The sequence below is a fragment of the Centrocercus urophasianus genome, unplaced genomic scaffold, assembly GCF_019232065.1.
Source record: "Centrocercus urophasianus isolate 14NV4802_14NV808 unplaced genomic scaffold, USGS_Curo_1.0 seq_36, whole genome shotgun sequence".
NCBI classification, from domain to species: domain Eukaryota; kingdom Metazoa; phylum Chordata; class Aves; order Galliformes; family Phasianidae; genus Centrocercus; species Centrocercus urophasianus.
Window position 1 is genome coordinate 556278 of NW_024884933.1, and position 22187 is coordinate 578464.

Genomic DNA, 22187 nt, shown 5'->3' on the forward strand with positions numbered 1-22187 from the left:
TTGAGGTCCCTTCCAACCCTGGCCATTCTGTGAGTCTGTGATGCACTGGAACAGGTTGCCCAAGGAGGCTGTGGAGGCCCCATCCATGGAGGCATTCAAGGCCAGGCTGGATGTGGCTCTGGGCAGCCTGGGCTGCTGCTTGGTGACCCTGCATGCAGCAGGGGGTTGGAACCAGATGAGCACTGTGGTCCTTTTCAACCCAGGCCGTTCTATGGTACAGTATAACGTAGGGTCCCACCTCCTTGCACATGCTCAGCGGCTTGGTGCGGGGCTCTCAGGACCCCCTCAGATGAAGTAAGCAGTCTTCCTCTCCATGACTGCACATTGCACTCCTCTTGTTTGTATCCAGTTTCCAGTTTCACAGTGTTACACTGCAAAGGGCCCACACACTGACTTAGGTAATGATACACCAGGCTTCTCGAGTAGATGAAGGATGATTTGCTTACATTACCTAGTTTTGTGAAAGCCAGTATTGTTAAGTATGTTTAACATCAGACCCGGTGTATTTTCCTTTGCATTGGCTCGTTTAGTGGTATCAGTCAAGCTGCTCAGGGAGTCCCCAGCCCTGGGGGTACTTAAGGGATGCGTGGACACGGCACTGAGGACGAGGTTGCGCACCGGCAGCGCTGAGCGATCAAAGCGCCCTTTTCCAAACAGCCCCACCGCCCCCAAACCGGGCGAGCTGGAAGCGCGGCTCCAAGCCCCGCCCTGACGTTCCTACGTGATGACGTCACCAACACCACGCCCCGCACAGCTCTGCGTGATGACGTCACCGGCAGCGTGCCCCTGCGCCTGAAGCGGAGGAGACCCCGCAGCGAGCCGCCAACGCCCGGCGGAGAGTCTGAGGTGAGCGGCAGCGCCGGAGCGGGGCGGGAGGCTGGGAGCCGCGCGTCCGCAGCGCGGAGGGGAGGGCGGACGGGTAGGCGAGCCGGGCCCGGAGCCGGCCGTGTGCGAGCAGCGCTCCTTGGGGCTGCGCTGTGTGAGTGCGGGGCCTCACCGCCGCTGGGCCGGGGCTGTTGGCGCAGAGCGGGGCCGAGCTGTGTGTGGGGATGGGGCGGTCCGCCCGGCTCGGTCTGCCCTGCGCTCCGCTCCCGGCGCCGCGGGCGGGGGCCGGCCTGGCCTCGCTCGGCAGGAAGCGGCGGGCCCTCCGGCTGCGAGCCCCGCGGTGCCGCCCGGCCGCCCGAGGGAGGAGGGGAAGGCGGAGGTCGGGTGTCGCAGGTTGGGCCTCCGCTTCTTCCGGGAGCGACGCCCAGCTCCGATGCGGGTCCGAGGCGCAGCGCGGGTGTGGGCTTCGCTTTAGGCACCGCGAAACGCTTCCTTCCCTCTCCTCCTCCTCCTCCTGGGGAAGCTGGGAGGCGCTCCCCGGCTTTTGTCTCGCCTAGATGCCGCTGGGTCATTCGCCGTCCCGCTGGTTCTTTGGGGGCTCGCTGTGGTGGGCGTTTCTCTCGTTTTTGAGGTCTCGAAGACGAGAGTGGTGTATTTTAATGCCCCTTCCGTAGCTGCTTCGCTTGTGAGCGGATGGAGCTTGGAAGCTGCTGGCGACAACGGGACGCCGTGCCCAGGTGTCTGTGCAACCTGTGCTTAGCAGAGCTGAGAACGGTGCCTGCCCCATCTGCCAGCACTGCTCTGCTCCCATCATCTGACAGCACCACGAAGGCAAGGCCTGGGTGGGAGGATGTGATAGATGTGTAGGCAAAAGTAGTTCAGTCTGAGCACTTGTGATTGTATCCGTTTGTGTTTCTTCTCCCCTAGAGAAAGAGGGCCTGGCTGGCTTTATTCAAAATGTTAAATTGGAGCACCCCAAACGGCCTTTTTTTAGAAGAGTAATTAAAACCCGGGTCAAGCTTCTAGTGTTACTGATTGCAGTAAGGCAGTGAGCACTGGGAGCTTGGCTCTGCTGGTTAGCAAGATATTCTTGCACAGAAACAAGTTTAGGTAGCCTTTGTATTAAGTGGAAATGTGTTGTTCTGGCTTGTAAACGAGTGCTTGTTAGTGTAAGGTGGTGGGGCAGACAGTGTAGGCAAATATTCACCTGAAGCAGGTAATGCAGATGTGCGTAAGACTTGAATCAATATATTATTAATTGTGAAATGATTCCTTGTTCAGTGTGTTTACTGCTTATATGCTTCAGTAATAAGGAGGAAAAGCATTTTTAAGGCTTGGTGAGGAATAAAAACTGCTGTGATGCAGGATAAAACACGTTTGCAGTTTGCCAGCATGTCTTAGACAGAAATTTAAATCGTTAGATTTGCGTGCTTTGAACTTGGTTATTCATGAGCTGTGCCTGATGCTTCCAGTTCGTTACATATCCTGCTTTGGAATTGTTTGCTGGGGACTGATGGCCAGGTGGAAATTTGTTGTGTTTTTATTGTTAAGCAAAAAAGGTCCGAAGGGCCGGAGTACCACAAGTGTCTTTAGATACCTAAGAACAATGGAGGTGTTTTTTACTGGAAAGATGGCTGCTAAATGGAAATGGAGCCCAACTGAAAGCTGTAGGGATTTTCCTGATGAGAGCGTAACTGTGCTTTTGCTTTCCCATAGAAAATATGGTAAGTTGGTGCTGAGAGCAGCACAATGTTTGCTAATCCTGATAAGAAGCTCCTTCTAGATGAAATGCAATTGTACTGAAAAATGTTTCCCAGTCTTACCAGCACGGGCAGCTGGGACATCTTAATTGAAATCTCTCCAGAAGTTATCTGTCGCACTGCAGGCTTCAAAGTGAATACAGCACGTTGGTGTAGTTGGGTTCCAGCTTTGCTTCAGAGAACTCGTCCGATACACTGAACGTGCACCACTGCGGTTCTGGTTGTGTTTCACACTGAAACATTAAAAAAAATAAAAAATAAAAAAAGCTCACAGCTTTGAAGTCACCTACAGACTTGCACACCTCGGTCCTCTGCCTTGCTGTGTCCAGCCCAGCTTCGACTCTGCCCATGGGCTTGATGATGAATTGCAGCCATTGCCCTTCAGGAGGAGTTGTAGGGGGGTGGAATCATCCTCACACTTGACGCTCAGTTTCTGAGGTGCTGTTGCATTAAGTGGAAGCAATGTGGGTTTCTAGTGCTCTAGCAGGAGCTCTCTTTACACACTTAGTGCGTTGTAGGCTTTTGCCATTTCTCCTGTCACCCCTTTGTACTGGCATACACATAAAATGGTATTTTAAGGGTTTAACATATAACAGCACCCTTGCTGCATCTTCTGCCTGCATGAAGGTAAGTGGCCAAAATGACCAGAAGGCAAAAGAAGTGACAGAAATTGCATGAAGGCAGGGTGTCCCTGGGTTCTTATAGTAGTTCCTTTCCCACTAATGTGGGATGAAAGCATCGAATTTTGGGGGGGAAAAACTTTTTGAAATGACTATTTTTTAAGTTGTTTTGCTGCAGATTTACCCCATTTCTTCTGAATGGTGAGGCATGATTCCCAGTGTCCTCCTGTCTCGTGAAAAGGAAGAATGTGAGGCTGGCACCAGCCATGGCAGTTAGCTCCTCATTTGCTGAGCGCAGGGCAGCCTCTGCTACTTTACCTCTGGCTTCAGCTAAATATAAGTATTAGGAACACCAAGGGAGATGAGCATCAATGAAAAGTCTCTTCTGGAATGTTATTCTCAGCAAAGCATCGTCTCTTCAGTGCTCAGCAGTCTTGTTGATAGGCCTGAGATAAGCACGCTGCTTCCTGCAGACGGCACTGGGGCAGTTTGTGTGCATGGAGCGCCAGCAGCTGAGCCATTCTCTGAGCACTGCAGCCCATGCGCACGCAGGGCAGCTGCCCTTACGTAAAAATGCTCACCGAAGCAGCTGTGCTGCTGTCAGTGTCAGCTGTAGCACTGTTAAACGTGTCTGGCTGTAGGGAGGGGAGCTGAGCATGGGGGCTGGTGTGCCCGGTGATGAGCTGTTGTGCAGACAGGAGCACAGGTAAAGCTTGCATCTTGAACTGTTAGCAGCGTGAAGCTAAGCAAATACAGGTAGATGTGCTTTACACCGTGTAGAAGCACTGAACAAGATTTCATTGCACAGCAGGGTTGAACAGCTGTCTGTGGGCTGTGAGAGTAAAAATTCAAGACTAAAAGCAAGGACTTAACATAAGCTCCTGTATTTCTCAGGGTTTAATACAGGATGACATCCTCTGCCTTCTTCTGCTGAGTTCATGTGGAGGTGGTTGCTCTGAGGTCCCAGAGGAGCAGGCTGCAGTCAGCACACGAAGCCTTGCTGTGCTGTGCCCACTGAGTCATGCTCTGCTTGACCAGGCTTGTTTTGAATTCAGGGCTGTGCAGTGGCATGGCTGTTGAATGTCTTTTATTTTTTCCTTTTAAGTAGTAGAACTTGAAAGGTGTTAATGCTGGTAGGAGTTTAACTTCAGACTTCTGAAATTCTCCCACTTGGCTGTATCGCTTCCTGTCTTGTGTAGGTCTTCATCAGCCCGTTGTGATGAGCCCTTCTGAAGGGGTAGCTGTCAGTTCTTACGTAATTGCAGAAAGTTGCATTAAGCACAGAAAACATCAGTTAATCTCCAAGAGCTGCGTTTTGAGGTGACCTCGAGCTTCCCCCTTGGTAGTTCATAGTAACTCGTCCAGAAAAAAAGTTACTTCAAAGCCCTAGAGACTTTGGGATAGGTAGGCCCTGTCAAGGGGCAGACTTGAAGCATGTGTCTGGGATCTCCTGCTGCCCCTGCGTGGAGCACGTGGTTCCTGATAGCAGGTACAACCTCGGCCTGGGTGTCACAGTGCTGCTCCGTCTGTGCTGGTGGTCCCGTGTCTCTGGATGGTTCTGCTGGAGCATTTCCAGCTCTCAGGCGTGGGCAGGGGGGAGGTGGCACCTCCAGTTACTTCCACGCACATTGGGAGCTTCTGGCCAAGCCTCTGGGTGATGGTGGGGGTTGGATCTCCACCAGAATTCTTGTGGTTGCCTCGATGGCACTTTGTAACGCAGCAGCTCTTTTGGCTGCTGAAACAACTTCTGTTTAAAACAAACAGCAGCACCTCTCAGAGTGTAAGTTTTGAGACTGGCTTTAAGGGCTGGCTGAACTGTTAGTGGCAGCTCCAAAAAGTCCTCAGAGGGTACAGCTGTTGTGTGGTTGGTTTCAAGGTCTTTAACTGCTGCGGTGCAGGATTGTTTCTGAAGTCAGTCCCCCCTGTTCTTTACAGGTTTTGCCTTAAACTCGATCACTTGCTGTGTTTTGAAGGAGTGCAGCTGTGTGCTGGTTTGTATTTTGTCAGACTTCTTTTTTTTTTTTTTTTTTTTTTTTTTTTTTTTTTTTTTAATGTTTGGGGAAATTAAACCCCCAAACCATAAACTCAGCTTGAACGTTTGAGATACCTTGTGTGCCTGCAGTGATCTGAGCTACGGGCAAGATGGGCAGGTAACCTTGGCACCAAGTGGTTTAGAGTGTAATAAAGCCTTTCAATTTCATGAAGTAGCACATCTGTCACTTCTCAGCTGCTTGGGGTGAGGTCTGCTCCATGAGGAAGGCTCCTGGGGAGCTGAAAGATGGACTTTGGTCTGGAAACTTCAGCTTGCTTCAGGGAATGGCTGCAGTTCCCCTACGGAGGAAGATGCTGGCCGTGGTAATGCCGCTCTTCAGACTGGTTCTGAGTTCAGCCCTTAATCTGTTTTGCACCATCAGAACAGAGGGAACACTGAGGGCTCTGAGGTCCTTTAATGATGTTGACAGTGGTTCGTTACCCGCACAGAGAGGCGGAGTGTCGTACGGTCATTCCTGGGACGGAGTTTGCTGGGCTGGGTTTGTAACGCAGGCATGCAATTAGGATCTTCTCCATTTAATGCTCTGGTTTTTCCTCTCTGGTGAGCAAAACCTCCCAGCAGCTGATTACATTGCTTTGATACCCCTCATCTGGGAGACTTCTCGCTGTGGCAGGCTGGGTGAGCTTAGGTTTGTGTGTCAGTGGTGCACGCTGAGGAGCATCACAAAATGGTTGTTGGCTGTCAGCTGGCAGCTTGCAGCAAGCTGCGTTAGCCGGTGGGTGATGAAATGGCAGCAGCTTCAGTGCTGTGTGAAGAGGAAGCCGTGGTGCTGCCATGGCTTGACAGGAAGCTTGCACAGGATGTGCAGACAGATTTGACAGCGGGGCTTCCTTTGCCTTAGAAGAAGGTACTCGTTTTAACCTGCAAACAGACATCAGTAGGTTAAGAATCTTAACGAGCTGGGCTTGCGGCTTCTACAGCAGTTAAACTGCTGTGTGGAGGGAGTGAAGGCAAGATGGTTTGTGCTTCTCATTTCAGTAGGGAATGCTGACTGTATGTCAAGATTGACAGCGTCTCACTGATGCTTCAGCCAGTGATGCTGCACTTCAGGTGCTTGCTGTTATAGTGGGGAAGGAGGCTTTCCTGAGAGGGGCTGAGGCTGTCTGTGGGTGCCCCATACGTGGGGGGCTGCCAGAGGCACCTCACACAGGGTTTCTTCAGCCTTTTGTGATCTGCGGTGACTTCTGGTGTGCGTTCAGGCCTGCACTGAGATGTGTGAGACTTGGTGTGGGCATATAATCCCTCTTTGGTGGTTCAGGTAATTCTTCATCCTAATGCTTGCATTTGCTAGCTGCTTCTAGGGGTGATTCCTAAGGGAGCTCACTTGTCTCTCATGAAAGTGTAACCAAGCTTTTAAACGAAACTCTGACACGTGAGCTGCTTGGGTCTGCACTGGAGCCATCTGATCAATTTGACAAATCTTACCAGGCTTTGTAATCCTCACTTCCCAGAAATCCCATTTCCTGGGATATTCTTGAGTTCTGTGAGATCCCCTTTTGAAATTGCATGTTGGATGGGGTAAAACTGAGCAGCTGTTAGACATGCAGTCACTTAACGTGTGCTTTACTGAAATGCTTTTTTTCTTCTTTCCTTTGATTAGAATACAAAGATTTGAAGGAATAAATGAATTCAGGTTTAAAAAAAGCCCTGTTGAGCAGAACTAACTCAAATTGCATTGTATTCCTGGACTTTATCAGCTTTCTTCTCTAGACCCAACCGCCAGGCTCATAATTATATGTCTCAGTCCACTTACTGCACTCAATCTTGGATGACTTCAGTGCTTTCCACTTTTGTTTCAATTCCCTCTGGTATTTAAAACTGCTATCTGGTCCTGCTGGGTGCCCTGTACGCAGGCGTGCTGTTAATGGGCACTTTGTGAGGAGGAAACAAACTTTGTAATTTTTCCTCCCTTCGTTAGCATTCCCTTTGGGGATGAGTTCTTCTGCAGGCCTGTCTCATGCTGGACTGTTTTGTTTTATCACAACTTGATGTGTGCATCTTCATATGTTTTCCTGTGGAAGAGTGGATTCCAGGATAGTGCATCCAGCTCCCTGACAAGGACCTTGTTTTCAGCTGTGTTTTGTGTTGAATGGGTGCCATTTCCATGATATTGATGGGGTTGATCTCAGTGCAGAAGGCAGAATGATGAGGTGAGGCTGCAGCCCTGAGGCTCTTGTATCCCCCACCCTGGTGGAGGATATCTCTGTAAGCAAATCCTTGCTGTTTGTGTAAATAATATGGAAATGTTTGGAAGTATTGGCAGCTTTGCAATTAGGCTTGGTGGGGTTAGGGTTTCATCCTCTCGTATGGTAACATGACTGAAGGCTTGGTAATTTTACTCATTAGAGTAATAGCTTAATGATAGCTTAATGAAGGTTAATTACCAGGCTGTGCCTGGCTCTGGAGGAAGCCAGCTAAGGTTTGGAGGAAGTATTGGTGGAAAGTACCCAGTCAGTTACAGCGCTCAAATCTGTCCAGGGGCAGCACTGAAACAGTTTGCTGCATCGTGGCTCTGTAGCATCTGGAGAGTGATGGATTCCCTGGGAAATGGGGGCCCTCTGAGCTGCTCTGTTCTGAGCGGGGCTGAAGGCGCAGGTGAAATGGAGCTGAAACATGAAGGTTACAGAGCTCGCCTTTGAAAAAAACCGTGCGTGCTTCTGCCTGTACCTGCTTATTTTTATCCTGTGAGCTATTTTCAGAGCTCATGCTGCTGCATTTCCTTGGTAAGATCTCTTGGGAGATATGTTACTTAGCAGCTAGCAAGGCCCGAGTTTGCACTTCCATTTTTCAGTGCATGTAAGGCTGGGTGCTTTTGTGCATTAGAAATAGACTGAAAGGCATTGGGACCTTTTCTGCCCAGCTGTAGGTAATCAGGCAAAAAATATGTTGTATTTTAGAGTGACTTGACTTACCAGATTCTTCCTGATGTGAAAAGTGACTGTGCCAAACTTAGCTGGTATTTGGCAATGGTGTGCAATGCAAAGGCTAGCAATTTGGAAGAATTTGCATATATGAAAATGAATGTCCTCTGATGTGTGCAATGGAGTGATTGCATCAAGCGCTTCGTGTAGGAATACCTTCCTGCCAGATCCCAGTGCATCCTGTCAGTGCCTTGGGCTCAGCTGAAGCTGTCTAATGACACACACTGCAATCCGGGGGGAATGAAAATCCTAAATCTTTTTTTTCTTTTTTCCTTTCAGGTTCACGTTGGAGTTGATACTGTAGCAGACTTCAGCTATGCAGACGATTAAGTGTGTAGTTGTGGGAGATGGTGCTGTCGGTAAAACCTGCCTCTTAATTTCTTACACAACAAATAAGTTCCCGTCGGAATACGTACCAACGGTGAGTGTGAGAATGGCTCCAGTTCTTGGGGATGGCGGGTTGTGCAGCATGAGTTTCCTTTCTGAAGAAGTTTTGTGGCATGAACACCTCAATATCTGTACCTTCAGCTTGTTGCAGGCTGATGCACCATGGAAAAGTAATGAGGGTCTATGCTGCTGCTGATCCTTGCTGTCACCTGGTGGTGCTGGGGTTCTTTCCTGTGTGCAGTCAATTCCTGCTGTTTGAGTGCTTTGTAGGATCTTGGCTGCTGTTTGTTGATGGCCACTGGCTGGATTTTCTGAATCAGATTATCTGCAGTTGCTAAAAGTGCAAAGTGGAGGTCGGGCAGCAGGAACTCCTTGTCTCCAGCTTGCTGAGCTCTGTTGCAGCCACACCTTTACTTTTAGGGAAAATGGTACTTCATGCTGCTGAGATGGTCACTGACCACAGTTACCATTTTTGGTGCTGATTTTTGCTTTGCAGCTTTGAGAGATCACGCAGTGTAGTGTGGAGTGTGTGCTTACTCCTCCTGTTCAGCTGAAGTCCTGTTTGGATCTAGAGTGTTCAGTCTCATTCCAGTTGTGCATACAGATATTTTACAGCTTTGTATGTATTCCTTTTGTCGTCATGTAACGCCTGTCGTAACCTTTTTGAGTCTTACAGTGTCAGTTTTCTGAGCTACCAAATCCCTTGGCTTGTCTCAAGATCGAGGTTAGAGCAGTCTGACTGCATGTGTTGTTTTTCTGATAGAGAAGTGTATTGCTCTAATAGTGCCTGTGCAGGATTGGCATGCTGGCAGTGGGATGTTCAGTTTGTTTTGGGGGTCACTGGGCTGTTACAAAGCAACTTAAAAGAACAGAACTCCTTTGAGATGCTGGGTTCTTCATGGTGCCTCTTTCAGAGCAGCAGATACTTTGTGTAAAAGCAGACAAAAAAAGGAACCCACCAAGCCAAAGGGGAGAAAGAAGTCGTTTTTGTGACAGAGAAGCTGCAGGAAGTTTCTGTGATTCTTTTTAGTTGCTGTCTCTGACCACTCTCTGAAGACTTTTCAGCTTGCTAAACTTGAGGCTTCCCTGGAACAGGACTGACTTTTTGTGAGCTTAGTTGTGGATTTGGTGCTGAAGAAGAAGTGGTGCAGGTATCCCAAGCCTGAGAGCACGCAGCTTGGTGCAGTGACCAGCCTGAGGGCTGCGTGTAGGCATGGAGACCAAAGCTCAGCCTTTTGCAGAGATCCTCCTGTTTAGGACTGGCAGGGGACTGGTTGTGTTTGAATCTGCACTTTGCTGCTGTCGAGTGGTGCAGAGAAACCTGCTGTGCTGTTTCTGGGATAACCAAGCACTGCACAGAGCCTGGGGAAGTCTGCTTGCCCTATTAAACTAGTCTTTATGGTCAAGACAAAATGAAAGTGTTCAGTGAGGTTTCAGCAGTGAGCCTGAAGCTTCTATATTTATCCCCAGTGAAGTTACCCTTCATTACATTCAAAGATGTTTCAATCTTAAACTTGTGAGGTTTCAAAATACACGTTTCAAGTCTGCTGTCCTGCAGATGGTAGTATCTATAAAGCCCTGGTCATGAGCAGTGTGGAACAGCTACTCGAGTTACGTGTCATTGAAGTGTGGTCATGATGTGCTGAGGCTCAATTGTGGTACTTTTTAAAACTGTCCCATGCTTCTGAAATCGTTTTTTCCTCCTGAACCTTATCTTGAGAGTCTCAGTGTTCTGGGAATATCACAGGCCAGTTGCCACCTCTGGCCTAAAGGCTTCTTTCAGGCTCTGAGAACTGGTAAGTAGGCTCTGATATTCTGGCTAATGCTTGTAGTAATAAATAGGAATAGAAGTGTAACAGCATCATTCCAAAATGAAGGCGGAGCCTTGTGACAGGGCACAGAGCAGTTAGTAGCAGGTGAGGTGCTCTGTAAGCCTGAGTCTGGTTTCAAACTGATCTGTTCTGCACGTGTAGCTGCTGAAGGCTCTGATACAAGCTGTGTGTGCTGTTGCCCTGCTTGGCTGTACCTGCACTCTGCAGCTGCTGGTTCAGTCTGATAGGATCTTTCAGTTGGTTCTGTTTTGCTTTTCTTTCTCAAGGGTATTTCCCAGGGGGACGCGGATTTTGTGCTGGTATGGAGTTTATCGCATGCGTATTTTTGACATCGTTCCCTTTTCAAAAAAAGCAACAAGGAACTTGTGTTGCAGTGGCACTGTCAGTGCCTGGGGAATGGTATGTGGTGTGAGTTCTGTAACGTGGAAGCTTGAGCTTCCTGCTGTAGGGGGCTGTCTGGTACCAGCAGGAACTGAAACTTCTTGTTGGTCTGTTGCTGCTCTGGGTTTTAGGCTGTTCAGCACAGCTGAGAATGAAATGGTGGTTGTGCTAGATCTGTGGTGCATGCAAGTTTGTCATGAAGAGCTGGCCTTTTAACCCTGGCCTCTCCAGTGCTGGATCCACAGCCTTTCTCAATTCTAGCTGTACCTTTAAAAACAAAAACCAAGTGTGTTAATCCTCCTAAGGGCCAGCTGCATTTAATAACTTAAACTCTGTTCACTGGGTACAGATGAGGTAATAGTAAAGGGCCAGAGCAGGAGTGCTGATTAAGGAATATCTTTGGGATTTCAAGCTTGTCAAAATCCTCTGACGCCTCAAAGAGTCGGTGCTGTGACCTTCAGTGAGGAGCATGCCACTTCCTGATCCTTTGGGTCGTTTGTACTTTGGGGTGTTGAAGTAGTGGTCACTGCGCATGGAATGTGCCTGTGAAATGCCTGCAGCCTCCTTCCGCACCCTGAAGGTCTTGTGCTGTGGCTGGATGCTCACAGGAGGGTGCAGTAAAGCAAAATCAGGGCAGTGTGTCAAAGGATTGGGCTGCAGGTAATGGGTGAATGTTGAAGTCTCTTGCAGTCCTTAAATCCTGAAGGTTAAACCATAACTGTTTGAGAGGGAAACTTCCAGTTCTAGTTGGTGGTTCTGGGGATGCATAACTTCCTTCTGGGTAACAGTGGGTTGTAACAAATTGGAAAATCAATGTGGCAGGTATTGCTTTAACCAGAGCATTGGCTGGAGAGGAGACAGATCTGAACTCATCAAAGTTCAGCTTTGAAGTGCTGTTCTGCTAGTCTTAGTCGCATATCTTAGTGGAAATTGTTCAAGGGCCTTAGCTTGTAATGAAACCTTGTGAATAGGTGTGACAGCTCATGTCTCAGCATTCCTCCTTCCATCACTTCTGTGAAAACCTTCCGAGTTCACTGGGACCTGCTTTAATGCTGCAATTTACTTCGGCTGTGGAAGCTGCTCAGACTTGATTGTTGTGTTGAAGGGAATGGAGCTTTCACATCCTTGCTGAGATCACTTGCAGCACGATGTGCAGACAGCTTTTTTTTTTGTTTTCTAATGGGAAAAGCTTTTGATGAAGATAGCTTCTGAAACGTTTTGTTCTGGTTCTGAAGATGAAATGGTCACTGAAATTAATGTTGACCTCCAGCAGTAGAATGAGTTAATGAGTTTGCAGGTTTAGAAGGAAAAGGCTTTGGGTAGGAGCGTGTGATCAGCTGTGTTGTGTACAAGTTGCTGGGTGAAACACTTGGTGCAGTGGGTGCTTGTGATCTCGTGGATGGGACTGTTGTACCAGCTGCTGCACAGATGCTGTAGCCTGATCTTCTCAATTACAGGCAAGAGCTGTTACAGGTGTTTTGTTCAGTGGCTTTTATGGTATTAGATGCAGCAGTGTATCTAGTGTGCCTTTACTTTAGAGAAAGTGTGGAAATAACTCTTGCATCCCTATCACAAATGGAATCATCCCGTTAACAGCCTCAGTGGCAGTGCAGGAAGCGTGACGGATTCTGGCCTGCTGAGATGACTCTTGTACAAATCAGAGGGGGCTCAACGTGGTAAGTAGTGCGATGGCTTGAAAGATGGCATACTGACCTGCTCTTAAATGTTTCTTTCCTGAACAGGTCTTTGATAACTATGCTGTAACGGTTATGATTGGAGGAGAGCCTTACACTCTAGGCCTCTTTGATACTGCAGGTGAGAAATCGAGTGCTTGTGTAATTGTAACTGCCCTAGATTTAGCTGAAGTGATGCTGACCATAAAGGTGTACCAGAAGAGGCAAAAGTTGAAAGGGAAAAGTCTGCAGGCTTCTTTGTTCATTGTGATTAGACTGTATTTGAGTCCGTGGCTGGAGTAATGTGCAGTGGTTACACAGCTATCTGCATTTATTAGCAAGCATGAGAACTTAACAAGAGGGGGTAGGAGCTTACCCAGGACTTGTCCAGTCCCCAGCACGTGATAACAGCAGAGCAGTACACAACTTCTGATATTGCAGGCTGTTGTTCAGTGCAGTCCTGTCAGAGAACTTGGCTGGTAAAATGTTGCCTAAAATTGCCTTGGTAGAACTTAATGGGACTCTTTCCAGCTATATTCTTACAGATGCATTGTTAGTGTTTTATTAATTACTGATGTGATCTTGTGCTCCAGTTAAGTGCTAAGGCTTTAATTACTCTTCACATTGTTCTCAGAAGCGTGGTTTGTATGTTATTACAAACTCCTTAGTTCCTGGATAAGATGCTCTGTGGAGAAGAAGCCAAATGACTTAGTGCATGTAGCTTGATGAAAATAAAAGCTTTCCTTTTGGAGCCAAGCTTGTGAAATTAAAGGGCTGCTGCTTTGAGGGTCACCCATCTTTTTACTAAACAGCAGCTCCTAGTGCAAGGTACAGAACTTAAATGAAAAAAACCCGTATTAATGACTGACATATTGTAAAAACTTTCTACTGTGAAGACAGCTTTTTGGGGGGTACTTTTAATTGCAACAACTTGTTTTGGTCAGTGCTTAGCTCCCATGTGTGTCCAGAGAAGTACAGCAGCTGCCACAAGCTGTTCAGATCTCCATCTTCAGTCTGCAGATCTTCCACTGAGGTGTCCAGGTGTGGTCAGCTCCTTTAAGGTCGCTGAGGTCTTTGACACTCGGTTGAAATCCAAGTGTTTTTGGAACAAATGTTTCTCAGCTGGTTGCCAGCTCACGCAGCTCCTTAAACGGGAGCCTTGCTTTGCTCTGAGAAGAGTGGCACTGAATTGAGCAGGTGTAGAAATGAGCTGCTGCAGTTTGGTGGGTCGGTGCTTGCAGTGTGCTGCAGGGTCTGCTGCTGTCTGATGTGCAGCCCAAAGGGAGCAGCTTGGCTTCCTTTGAAGCACAGCCTGCCCTGTGTATATTTTTAGGGGATGGCTGCTAGGCAGCCTTGTTACTCCCACACCTGTAACAGCAGCATTCTTCTCTTGCTGTTTAAAGAACGCTTCCCTAGATGTTTTCAGATGTGAACTGGGACCTCCTAGGGAGCAGAATTGCTTCTGAAACTTTACTTCTAGCGTGTTAATGAAATTCGATGTCGGAATATATTTTATGGTAGAGTAGGTGCAGAAGACCTGACTTACAGCCAGATTTACATTCTGCAGTCTGAGGCTGCTTGACCTAAAAAGAATTTATTAGGGCACACTGCTGACCTTCCCTTCTCTCTTGTGACTTTAAGCAGCTTGTTGTTACATAGCAACTGAATGAATTCTGTATCTGAATATAGGCTCCCTGAATGTTTGGATTCAGTGCATTTGCTTAAGCGTTAGAACTACTCACAGTAATGCTTTTGTGCTGGATTGTGTACTCTAACAACCTGTAGAAGGCAATATTTTGGTGTCTACCTCTAATACTGTGTTAATCTTCTCCCTTATAGGTCAGGAAGATTATGATAGATTACGACCCCTCAGCTATCCACAGACAGATGTATTTCTGGTCTGTTTTTCAGTGGTATCTCCTTCTTCATTTGAAAATGTGAAAGAAAAGGTTGGTTTGACTCTGCCCAAGTTCTCCTGAGAAGGAGCTGCTGCTGTGATTTTAGTAGTACCTAAAGTGTTAATCTTGACTAGGTGGTCACTAATAAGTACTCTATCTTCTCTTCTTAGTGGGTACCTGAAATTACTCACCATTGTCCAAAGACTCCTTTCCTGCTTGTCGGGACCCAAATTGATCTAAGAGATGATCCTTCAACGATTGAAAAACTTGCCAAGAACAAGCAGAAGCCCATAACTCCAGAGACAGCCGAAAAACTGGCCCGGGACCTGAAGGCTGTTAAATACGTGGAGTGCTCTGCGCTTACGCAGGTAAGAGTTGGTCTTTGACCATTTCTGCTTGTATTCCATATACAGATATATTTTTTTCAGTTACAGGGGAAAAACAGCTCGGAATGACTGTGAAAGGCTGTGAGCTCCATTTCTGCTGTTGACACAGTAGCTTTCTCTGTCCTGTTCTCAGGCACGAGGAGCTGGCAGTGGTACAAAGCAGATCAGCCTGTGAAGATTTAGGCACGAGTGGAGAGGGGAGGTGAAGGACTTGCTTGCTGGGTTTGCTTTTGTGTTGGAGCAAAGTTGTTATCTAAAACTTGGAAGGCATGTTACAGACAATAAGTGGGTTAGAATGCAATTCACAGCTGAAGAGAGCAGTCAAAGAAAAAACAGATCTCAGTTTCTGTCTTAGTGAAGTAAGTTTTGTTCCTTCTATGAATAGAAACCTTCCTAATTGAGAGCTTCTTTCTCTTCCTTTTTAGAGCTTCCTTTCTCTTCTCCCCACCCAGTTGACAGTGACCTTTGTATGCCTTAAGATGGAAGTTCTGTTGAAACAGAAAATACTGATCATATAGTTCTTAAGATATAAACGTGGCTGTGCTGTGAACTAATGTGTGAAAATGAGTCTGAAAACGACTGAAATTGCTGACTCTAGGCACCAAAACCTGGCAGTCTTTCCCCCTTAAGTCAGTGTGGGGAGGGTGGATAGCTAGGATCTGCCTTGTCTTTGGGTGCCTTGGAAACATAATCTCGTGTGTCCACTCCTGCACAATATATTACAACTCCTAGCAGTGTATTTAATGCTCCTCTGTGAAGAATTAGTACCTACAGGATGTACACAAACCAGAGGTGCACAATATCAAGCTTTTCACTCTATCATTTTGTTGCACTGATCTGTAGTATCTTGAGCACAAAACTTTGTTGCTGAGCTTCCAAGCCTGAAGTTCTGCTTCCCTTGCATCCTCTGCCCAGGTTGCACAATGGCTTTTCCATTTGTCATCCTGAGTGTTTTTTTTTTTTTTTTTTTTTTCAAACTGAGAACAGCCTTCTGAGGGAGCGTGTGGGACGCTGCCCTGAGGTGTTGTGGCAAGGAATCCTGCTATAGGTGATGTCAGTTGCACAACCTGAATGCTGCTGCTGGCTAGACTGTGGGACCTACGTGTTGGTGAAATGGATAGCAGGATTTTTTGCCCTTTCCTCTGTGTCTTCAAATTTGCTTTGTTCAATCTGTTCAAATTACATGGAAGCACCTGAAATTACTAGAAGGGCTGATAGAACAACTTCATTGTTTATCCACTCTTTTAATTTCCAGATAAATTAAGTGTATCTGTTGCAGAGAACAGCTTTATGCACTTGGAAGCTCAGCCTGAATTTCCTCCAGAGCACTCTGGTGGCTGTATATCCAGTAGTGGTCTCAGAAGTTGGGAATAATCTGGTAGGAGGATTCTGAGGCTTTCTCATCTGAAAGATTAGTCAGTCTTCTGCTCTGCTCTTTTGACTTCATTTTGTCATTGACCTTCCCTGCAAAGCATCTCTTACTCAGCCTGTTGGTAATACCTGCCAAACAGAAACGTGGATGTTCTGCAGAGGGCGGATGTTTGACGTTTCCAGCAGTGATGGAGCTGGTGGTTTGCTGAGCACAGAGGGCAGCTGGCTGTTCTAGCCAGGAGGATTGTTTTCCTACCTGCAAGGCAGTGCTGTAGTAGTTGGTTTCAAGTGAAGCTGGGTTCAGCTGGGTAATTCCAGTTATCTCTTTACCTTGGCATCCATCAACACAGTTCATCTCAGCTGTCTGGGGTTTTCTGCCTTCCCACTAACTTGCAAATGACTTCACAACAGTAGTAAATAATCATAAAATTACGGAGCTGTTATTTTTGTTTTCCCCAGGATTTAGGATTTCATTTGTCTGTGTGTCAGTCAGATATTCTGAACACAAAACGTGGGTCCTAAGAGGCTGAGTTTGTTCTGTAAAGGCAGAGTATCTGCACCATCGTGAGTCTGGATGACTGCAGTGGTAAAGTCTGAACTCTGTTTTCCCTCCCTCTTCAACTTTTTTTTTTTTTTTTTTTTTAAGGTATAATGCTTTTCTTGTGATGAAGGCACTGAAGTAAGTCAGCACCGATGCCTTCAGCCTTCTTCCTTCAAAATAATACCCAAACACCACTGCCAGTAGTAGGTAACACTTCCTCTTTAGGGCAGGGTGATGGACTTGCAAATAAAGCCAGTTGTTGCTTCTGTCATCCTTAAGTCTCCGAGTAGCTCCCTGTGCAGCTACTGAGCACAAGGGAACACTTTGAATTTTGTTCCTTTTTTCTGATGCTGGGCTTGAGCACAGCTGATGGTTTTGACAAAACCAGGTTTGTGAGGGCCCTTAAGTTTCCCATGAGGAAGTGGGGATAAAGAGAGCCAGAGCCCAGCTGGCTCGCTGCTGCGGCCCAGAGCAGTGCTGCTTCAACCAGAGCATCAAGGCCTGTGGGCTGCTCAGACCCAACACAGCTCCTTTCATGTGCCCAGGCTTCTGTCATCCAGGCTTCTGTCTCCAGTCCAGTTCTCGCAGTAATTTTACCCTTTTTTGTCATCACTTATCCCTGTTTTTCTGTACTAGGAAAGCAAAGGAGGAGTCCAAGAGTAGTACACTAAAAAAAAGTGTTATTTTTCTCAACTCTTGCCCTATTTGGGTTCTTTGTTGCATAATTGAGTCTATGCTACAGCCTTATCCTCAGAGAGGGAATATCTAACTAGTACTCAGGCTGCATTTAGGCATTATCAATTGGAGGTCTCTAAGGTTTTTTGAGCGTAGGTTGCAGCTCTTAAAACATCTGGAGAAAATGTACAGAATTGCATGTGTACTTGATAAAAGTGAGTTAATAACCTTGCATGTAACTTGGACATAAATGCTTCCAGGTGGAATTGTCTTAGAGACCTCCTGTGTGAGTGCTCCAGTAAAAGACTTGCTGAGAGGGGTGTATCTGAACCAACCTCTTGTTTGGATGGTGTTCAAAAACAAAAATCTACAAACGCCACAAATGTTTGCAGGAAGTAATTGAAGCTTTTCTGTTCTTCTTTGGCTGACATAAAGCAGTTCTTCAGAAGTTACAAAGGTTGCACTGGTGACAGTAGATTTAGGCGAGTCCAGTTAGCACAAACTGAGCCAGGTTTCACTTCTGGCGTTCACGTGAAACCTGGCAGAGCTGTGTGGGAGTGCTGATGTACTGTGGTGGTCTTGTTGTGCTTACGGTAACTGCAAGGCATGCTCTGTGCTCTGATGCAATCCCTGCAGACCTCTTAGAGCTCTGACTGCTTGCGCAGTGCTGGATCTTGGTTATCCAGTCCTAACGTAGTGTCTGTTTTCCTTTGAATGGTTACACTTGCTTTAATGACTAACTGAATAACTGAAGTGCATCGTTCCTGTAGCTGGCTGTTAGGTAAGGTATTGCATCACTTTGTGTGTGACTGAACAGCCAATGTCTGAAGATGACAGTGGCTTACTTAGAGAGGCACCGCTTCAATCCCAGGTCGTGTTTTCCCTGCTGTCTGGAGTTGTTCAGTTATTCGGGGCTGAATTCACAGAGCAGAATGGTGTGGAGCCTTCGCTCTGGTCTGGCTGCTGCTGTAGGTGCAGCAGTGAGTCCATGCACCTGCCGTGGCTGCTGACCTGCCAGAGGAGTGCACTCGGTGGGGCACACAGCTCTCCCGTGTGTTTGTTCCCCTGTAACTCACCAGGTGTGTTTGCAGCACTTAGGGGAAAACACGATTTTGTGAGCAGCTCCTTCCTCAGGTGGCTTTGCCAGCTGCTGTGTTTGTGCCTCTGCCCTCTTGGGTGTTGGTGTTGTTTAACTTGGTGGTCTGTCACATGTTCTGTCTGTCTCTTTTTGCTTCTGGGTTGTCTAAAGGAGATTTCTTCCTGGGATCTACTTTGTTTTTTGCAAAGTAAATCTTGTTACTGCCTGTGTGAATTCAGCCTGCTCTATCCTGAATGCTCTTTGTATCTGCTTGTTTTTCTCTAATCCTCTAACCTGGCTGCTGTTTTTTCTCCTCCCCTCTGTCTTGTAGAGAGGTCTGAAGAATGTGTTTGATGAGGCTATCCTAGCTGCCCTCGAGCCTCCGGAAACTCAGCCCAAAAGGAAGTGCTGTATATTCTAAACTTTCTCCTTCCCCTCTTGCTGCTGCTTCCTCTGTCCCACTACTGTAGAAACCTGGTTAAAAACGAATAAAGCCACCTCTGTTGAAAGCTGTTGTCTGCTTACCATTTTAGAGCAACCTCTGTATTAGCTCTTGGACTGACAGTGCTTAAAATCTTTAGTAAAACATTGTGACCATGGAACGTGAACTGGACTCGCTTAACTCTCTGCTGCTTGGGTTGCCAGATGTGGGTAGCTTTATAATTCAGGCTGTTGGGGGAAAGGATCTGATTACATCATTTCTCTATAAGAAAAAGATTGAAAGAATAAGACATGATGTTTGATCTTCCTGAATCCAGCTGGAAGAAGCGTTGCGTGTTTTCAATTTCTACTTGTGACTTGTTAAATGTAATTGCATGACAAAAGTACATGGAACGGTGATCTGCAAGTGATGCTGTAATGTGAAGGAATTTCTGGTTCTCCTTTGTGCAGTGAGATGTTTTTGTTGCAATTGCTTTGGCTGTCTGTGCTGTAGTGGAGTATTTGTAAGTCCTTGGGAAGGAAATATCGATGTATTTGCTACTGCTTTATGAACTGTTAAGACTCTCTTGCTTTCACTAACACGATAGAACATTTCAGTAATAGATTCTTAAAGCCTGTTACTGTAAGATGTAAAGCTGCTTCTTACTCTTACGCTTCTGATTTTTATTGTTTGAAGGAGAATAACGTCAATTGTAGTTTCCTTAAATTTTGAAATTAAAAACTGCGGTTGTTTGTATAAATGACTGATGAAGCTTTATTCTGATTTTCTCTTCCTGGCTTCAGTTTAACACCTGTGCAGTGTCCCTGCTTTGTACTCCTCCCATTTCGACTCTGATACCATGCACAGCTTCTGGCCTCTACCTGCGTGCTCCTGAGCACAGGCTGCGGGGCCGGAATCCTGCCCTGAGCGTGTCATGGATCAGTTTATCATTGCATGCTTGCCTTGTCTCCTCTCCTCCCCTCGACACGCAGGTGTCTGCCCTGCTGTGCTGCCGTGCTCCAGTAGAGCTCTTCCATTCGAATGCAGCACTTTCTGCTTTGTTGTTCGCATGTCAGATGTGTCACTGCCCAACTAATCATAAAAACTGCCTTAAGGAAACGACTTCGGTCCGTGTGTTTGCTTCTCGTGGAGTGTACTGCTCTATTTTCTAAGCACTGTGCTCGTGGTCAGCAGATGGGCTGCTGCGATAAGGAGCTGCTGATGGCAGCAGTGCAGCTGGGCAGACCTTGCTGAGCAAAGGAGGTGGGGGGTCTGGGTGTCGGATGGGGGTCCCTCGCTGCAGGGGTTGGTCTGCCACCTGGCTCTCGGTGCTTTTGTTTGTGTGAACTCAGAAATGAGACCTGCCCCTTTCTCTCTTTGCCCCTTTTCAGAAAGGCCTAAAGAATGTATTTGATGAGGCGATATTGGCTGCCCTGGAGCCTCCGGAGCCGAAGAAGACTCGCAGGTGTGTGCTGCTATGAACGTCCCTCCACAGCCCCTTCTGCAAAGCTGGTGTTTGATGTCATACTAAAAGCAATGTTTAAATCAAACTAAAGATACAAATTTTAAAATTTGTTTTTTGCAATAATGACGAATACCCTGCACTCCCATCTCCCCCACACGATCCCTGTGTGAGATGAGAATGTTAGTGTTTATTCCCCAGTGTCCCTCAATTCAGTTAAACTAGTTAATTTTGAGTAATTACGTAGTATCAGAAAACACTGATCAGTACTAGTTTTTTATTTTGTTTACTGTTTCTAATTTTTTTGTTTAAAATCCAGGCATGCTTGTCATGACTTTTTTCTGTAACAGACTAATTCTAGGCTGTTTTACTGAAGCCTTGCCCCTTCTGCCAGTCTGGCAAGACTTAGTTCTGGTTTCAAGAACTCCTAGGGCTGTTCTGCAGCCAGCCAGCAGCCTGCGTGTGAACAGCCTTTCATACTAAAGACAAATACAGGAAAGTGAGATGTCCCAAGCTGGTGCTCCTCTAAGGAGGAGTGTAGAAAATGTATCTGCATCTCCTCTGAAGTTGCCTTGTATCTCTCTCTCTCTCTCTCTCCCCCTGGCTTCCCACTGTGCAAGTCATAAATTTCTGCCCCGTCCTCTAAGTTATAAAGTTTTAGGCACAGAAGAATCCTTTCTCCTGGATGCACCATCAGACTTGGAAACTAACTTGTCAGTCTCTTTGTGAGCTTTTGGTCACGGGATGAAGAAATAACTGCACCTTTTAAAGCATGCCCAACTGATACAGTTGGCTTTTAACAAGCCCATCTTTCTGCCAATCCTTTCTTATTTGAGAAATGCTTCCAAGGACCAGCATACCCACTGCTGTCTGGATGCACTGAAAGAACCTGGCATGTATTGGAATGAGAGCTGGTCCTGGTGGTGCATCTCCCTACGAAGGTTTGGTGTCCTTCAAGGAGAGGTTGAAAGACAGACCTGTCAGTAGGAAGGAACTGTGGGGAGGGTTTCCTAGTGTTCAGCATGGCACCATGCAGGGACCAGTTGAGGGAATCCCCTTTTTCTGCATTTTAAGTAACCTTGAAGCTGTAAGATGGGTTCCAGCCCAACAAGGATTGTGTGCAGGATCTTTACATAGACAGCAGTATTCGTAGGGACTTTACCACAAACCACATTTTGGCTTGCAAGTTAAATTGTTTTTCTTTTAGGGAAAAGACTTAGGGAATCTTCTCCATCTTCCCAAACTCCAATTTCTTGTCAACTCATTAGTGTTGAACCAATGCTTTTTCATGTCTAAGTTCTTTGTATATGCATTCTTTTCAGATGTATTAAACATAAAATATCTTCACAAGCCTGCCTGAGGGTAGTTATTTCTCTAGTCTTTCTCTTGAGCGTGGAGGACTTGAAAACGTGGCTTTTATCCTTTGTGAGCTTGCAAGTTAATGTGGGCCTTTCCTTGATACCTAATTCTGTAAGATCCTTCTTCCCTCATCTCTGCTGCTGGCCTAAATTCTGTTGAGATTGCTGCGATTTGTGACATAATCATTGCAATCATACCAAAATCTGAAGGGGAGACTCTGATTCTTAACTGAGGGGGTGATGTACGTGTTCCCAGTATTAAAAGTAGCCCTTGGGCTGTTGCTGGTCTCTTACCTCCTCTGTTTGGAGAGTATTTTTTGTCAGAGTTTCCTGTTGCTCCCTGTTCATGGGCAGATTAAACGCTCAGACAGGAGCAAGTGACGTGATGCTTACCTCCTGCTCCAACATGCACAGCATCTGTTATGCCTGTAGGTGTGTTCTGCAGAGAAAGGAGGTCTTGCAGTGTCGCTGTGGAACTTGTGTTAATTACTAAAACACATTCCAAAGGGTTTCATTAAAGGCTGTCTTTATTTTAAGGAACTGTC

General features: G+C 46.7%; 1 protein-coding gene across 1 annotated transcript; it reads left to right on the forward strand.

Moving 5' to 3' along the window:
- Window positions 1-762: 762 nt before the first annotated feature.
- On the forward strand, window positions 763-21634 carry CDC42 (cell division cycle 42). The gene is made up of 6 exons (XM_042831286.1): window positions 763-846; window positions 8459-8600; window positions 12522-12594; window positions 14292-14401; window positions 14521-14718; window positions 20214-21634. The coding sequence occupies exons 2-6, from the start codon at window positions 8496-8498 to the stop codon at window positions 20301-20303; spliced, it is 576 nt and encodes a 191-aa protein (XP_042687220.1). The 5' UTR covers window positions 763-846; window positions 8459-8495; the 3' UTR covers window positions 20304-21634.
- The last annotated feature ends 553 nt before the right edge of the window (window positions 21635-22187 follow it).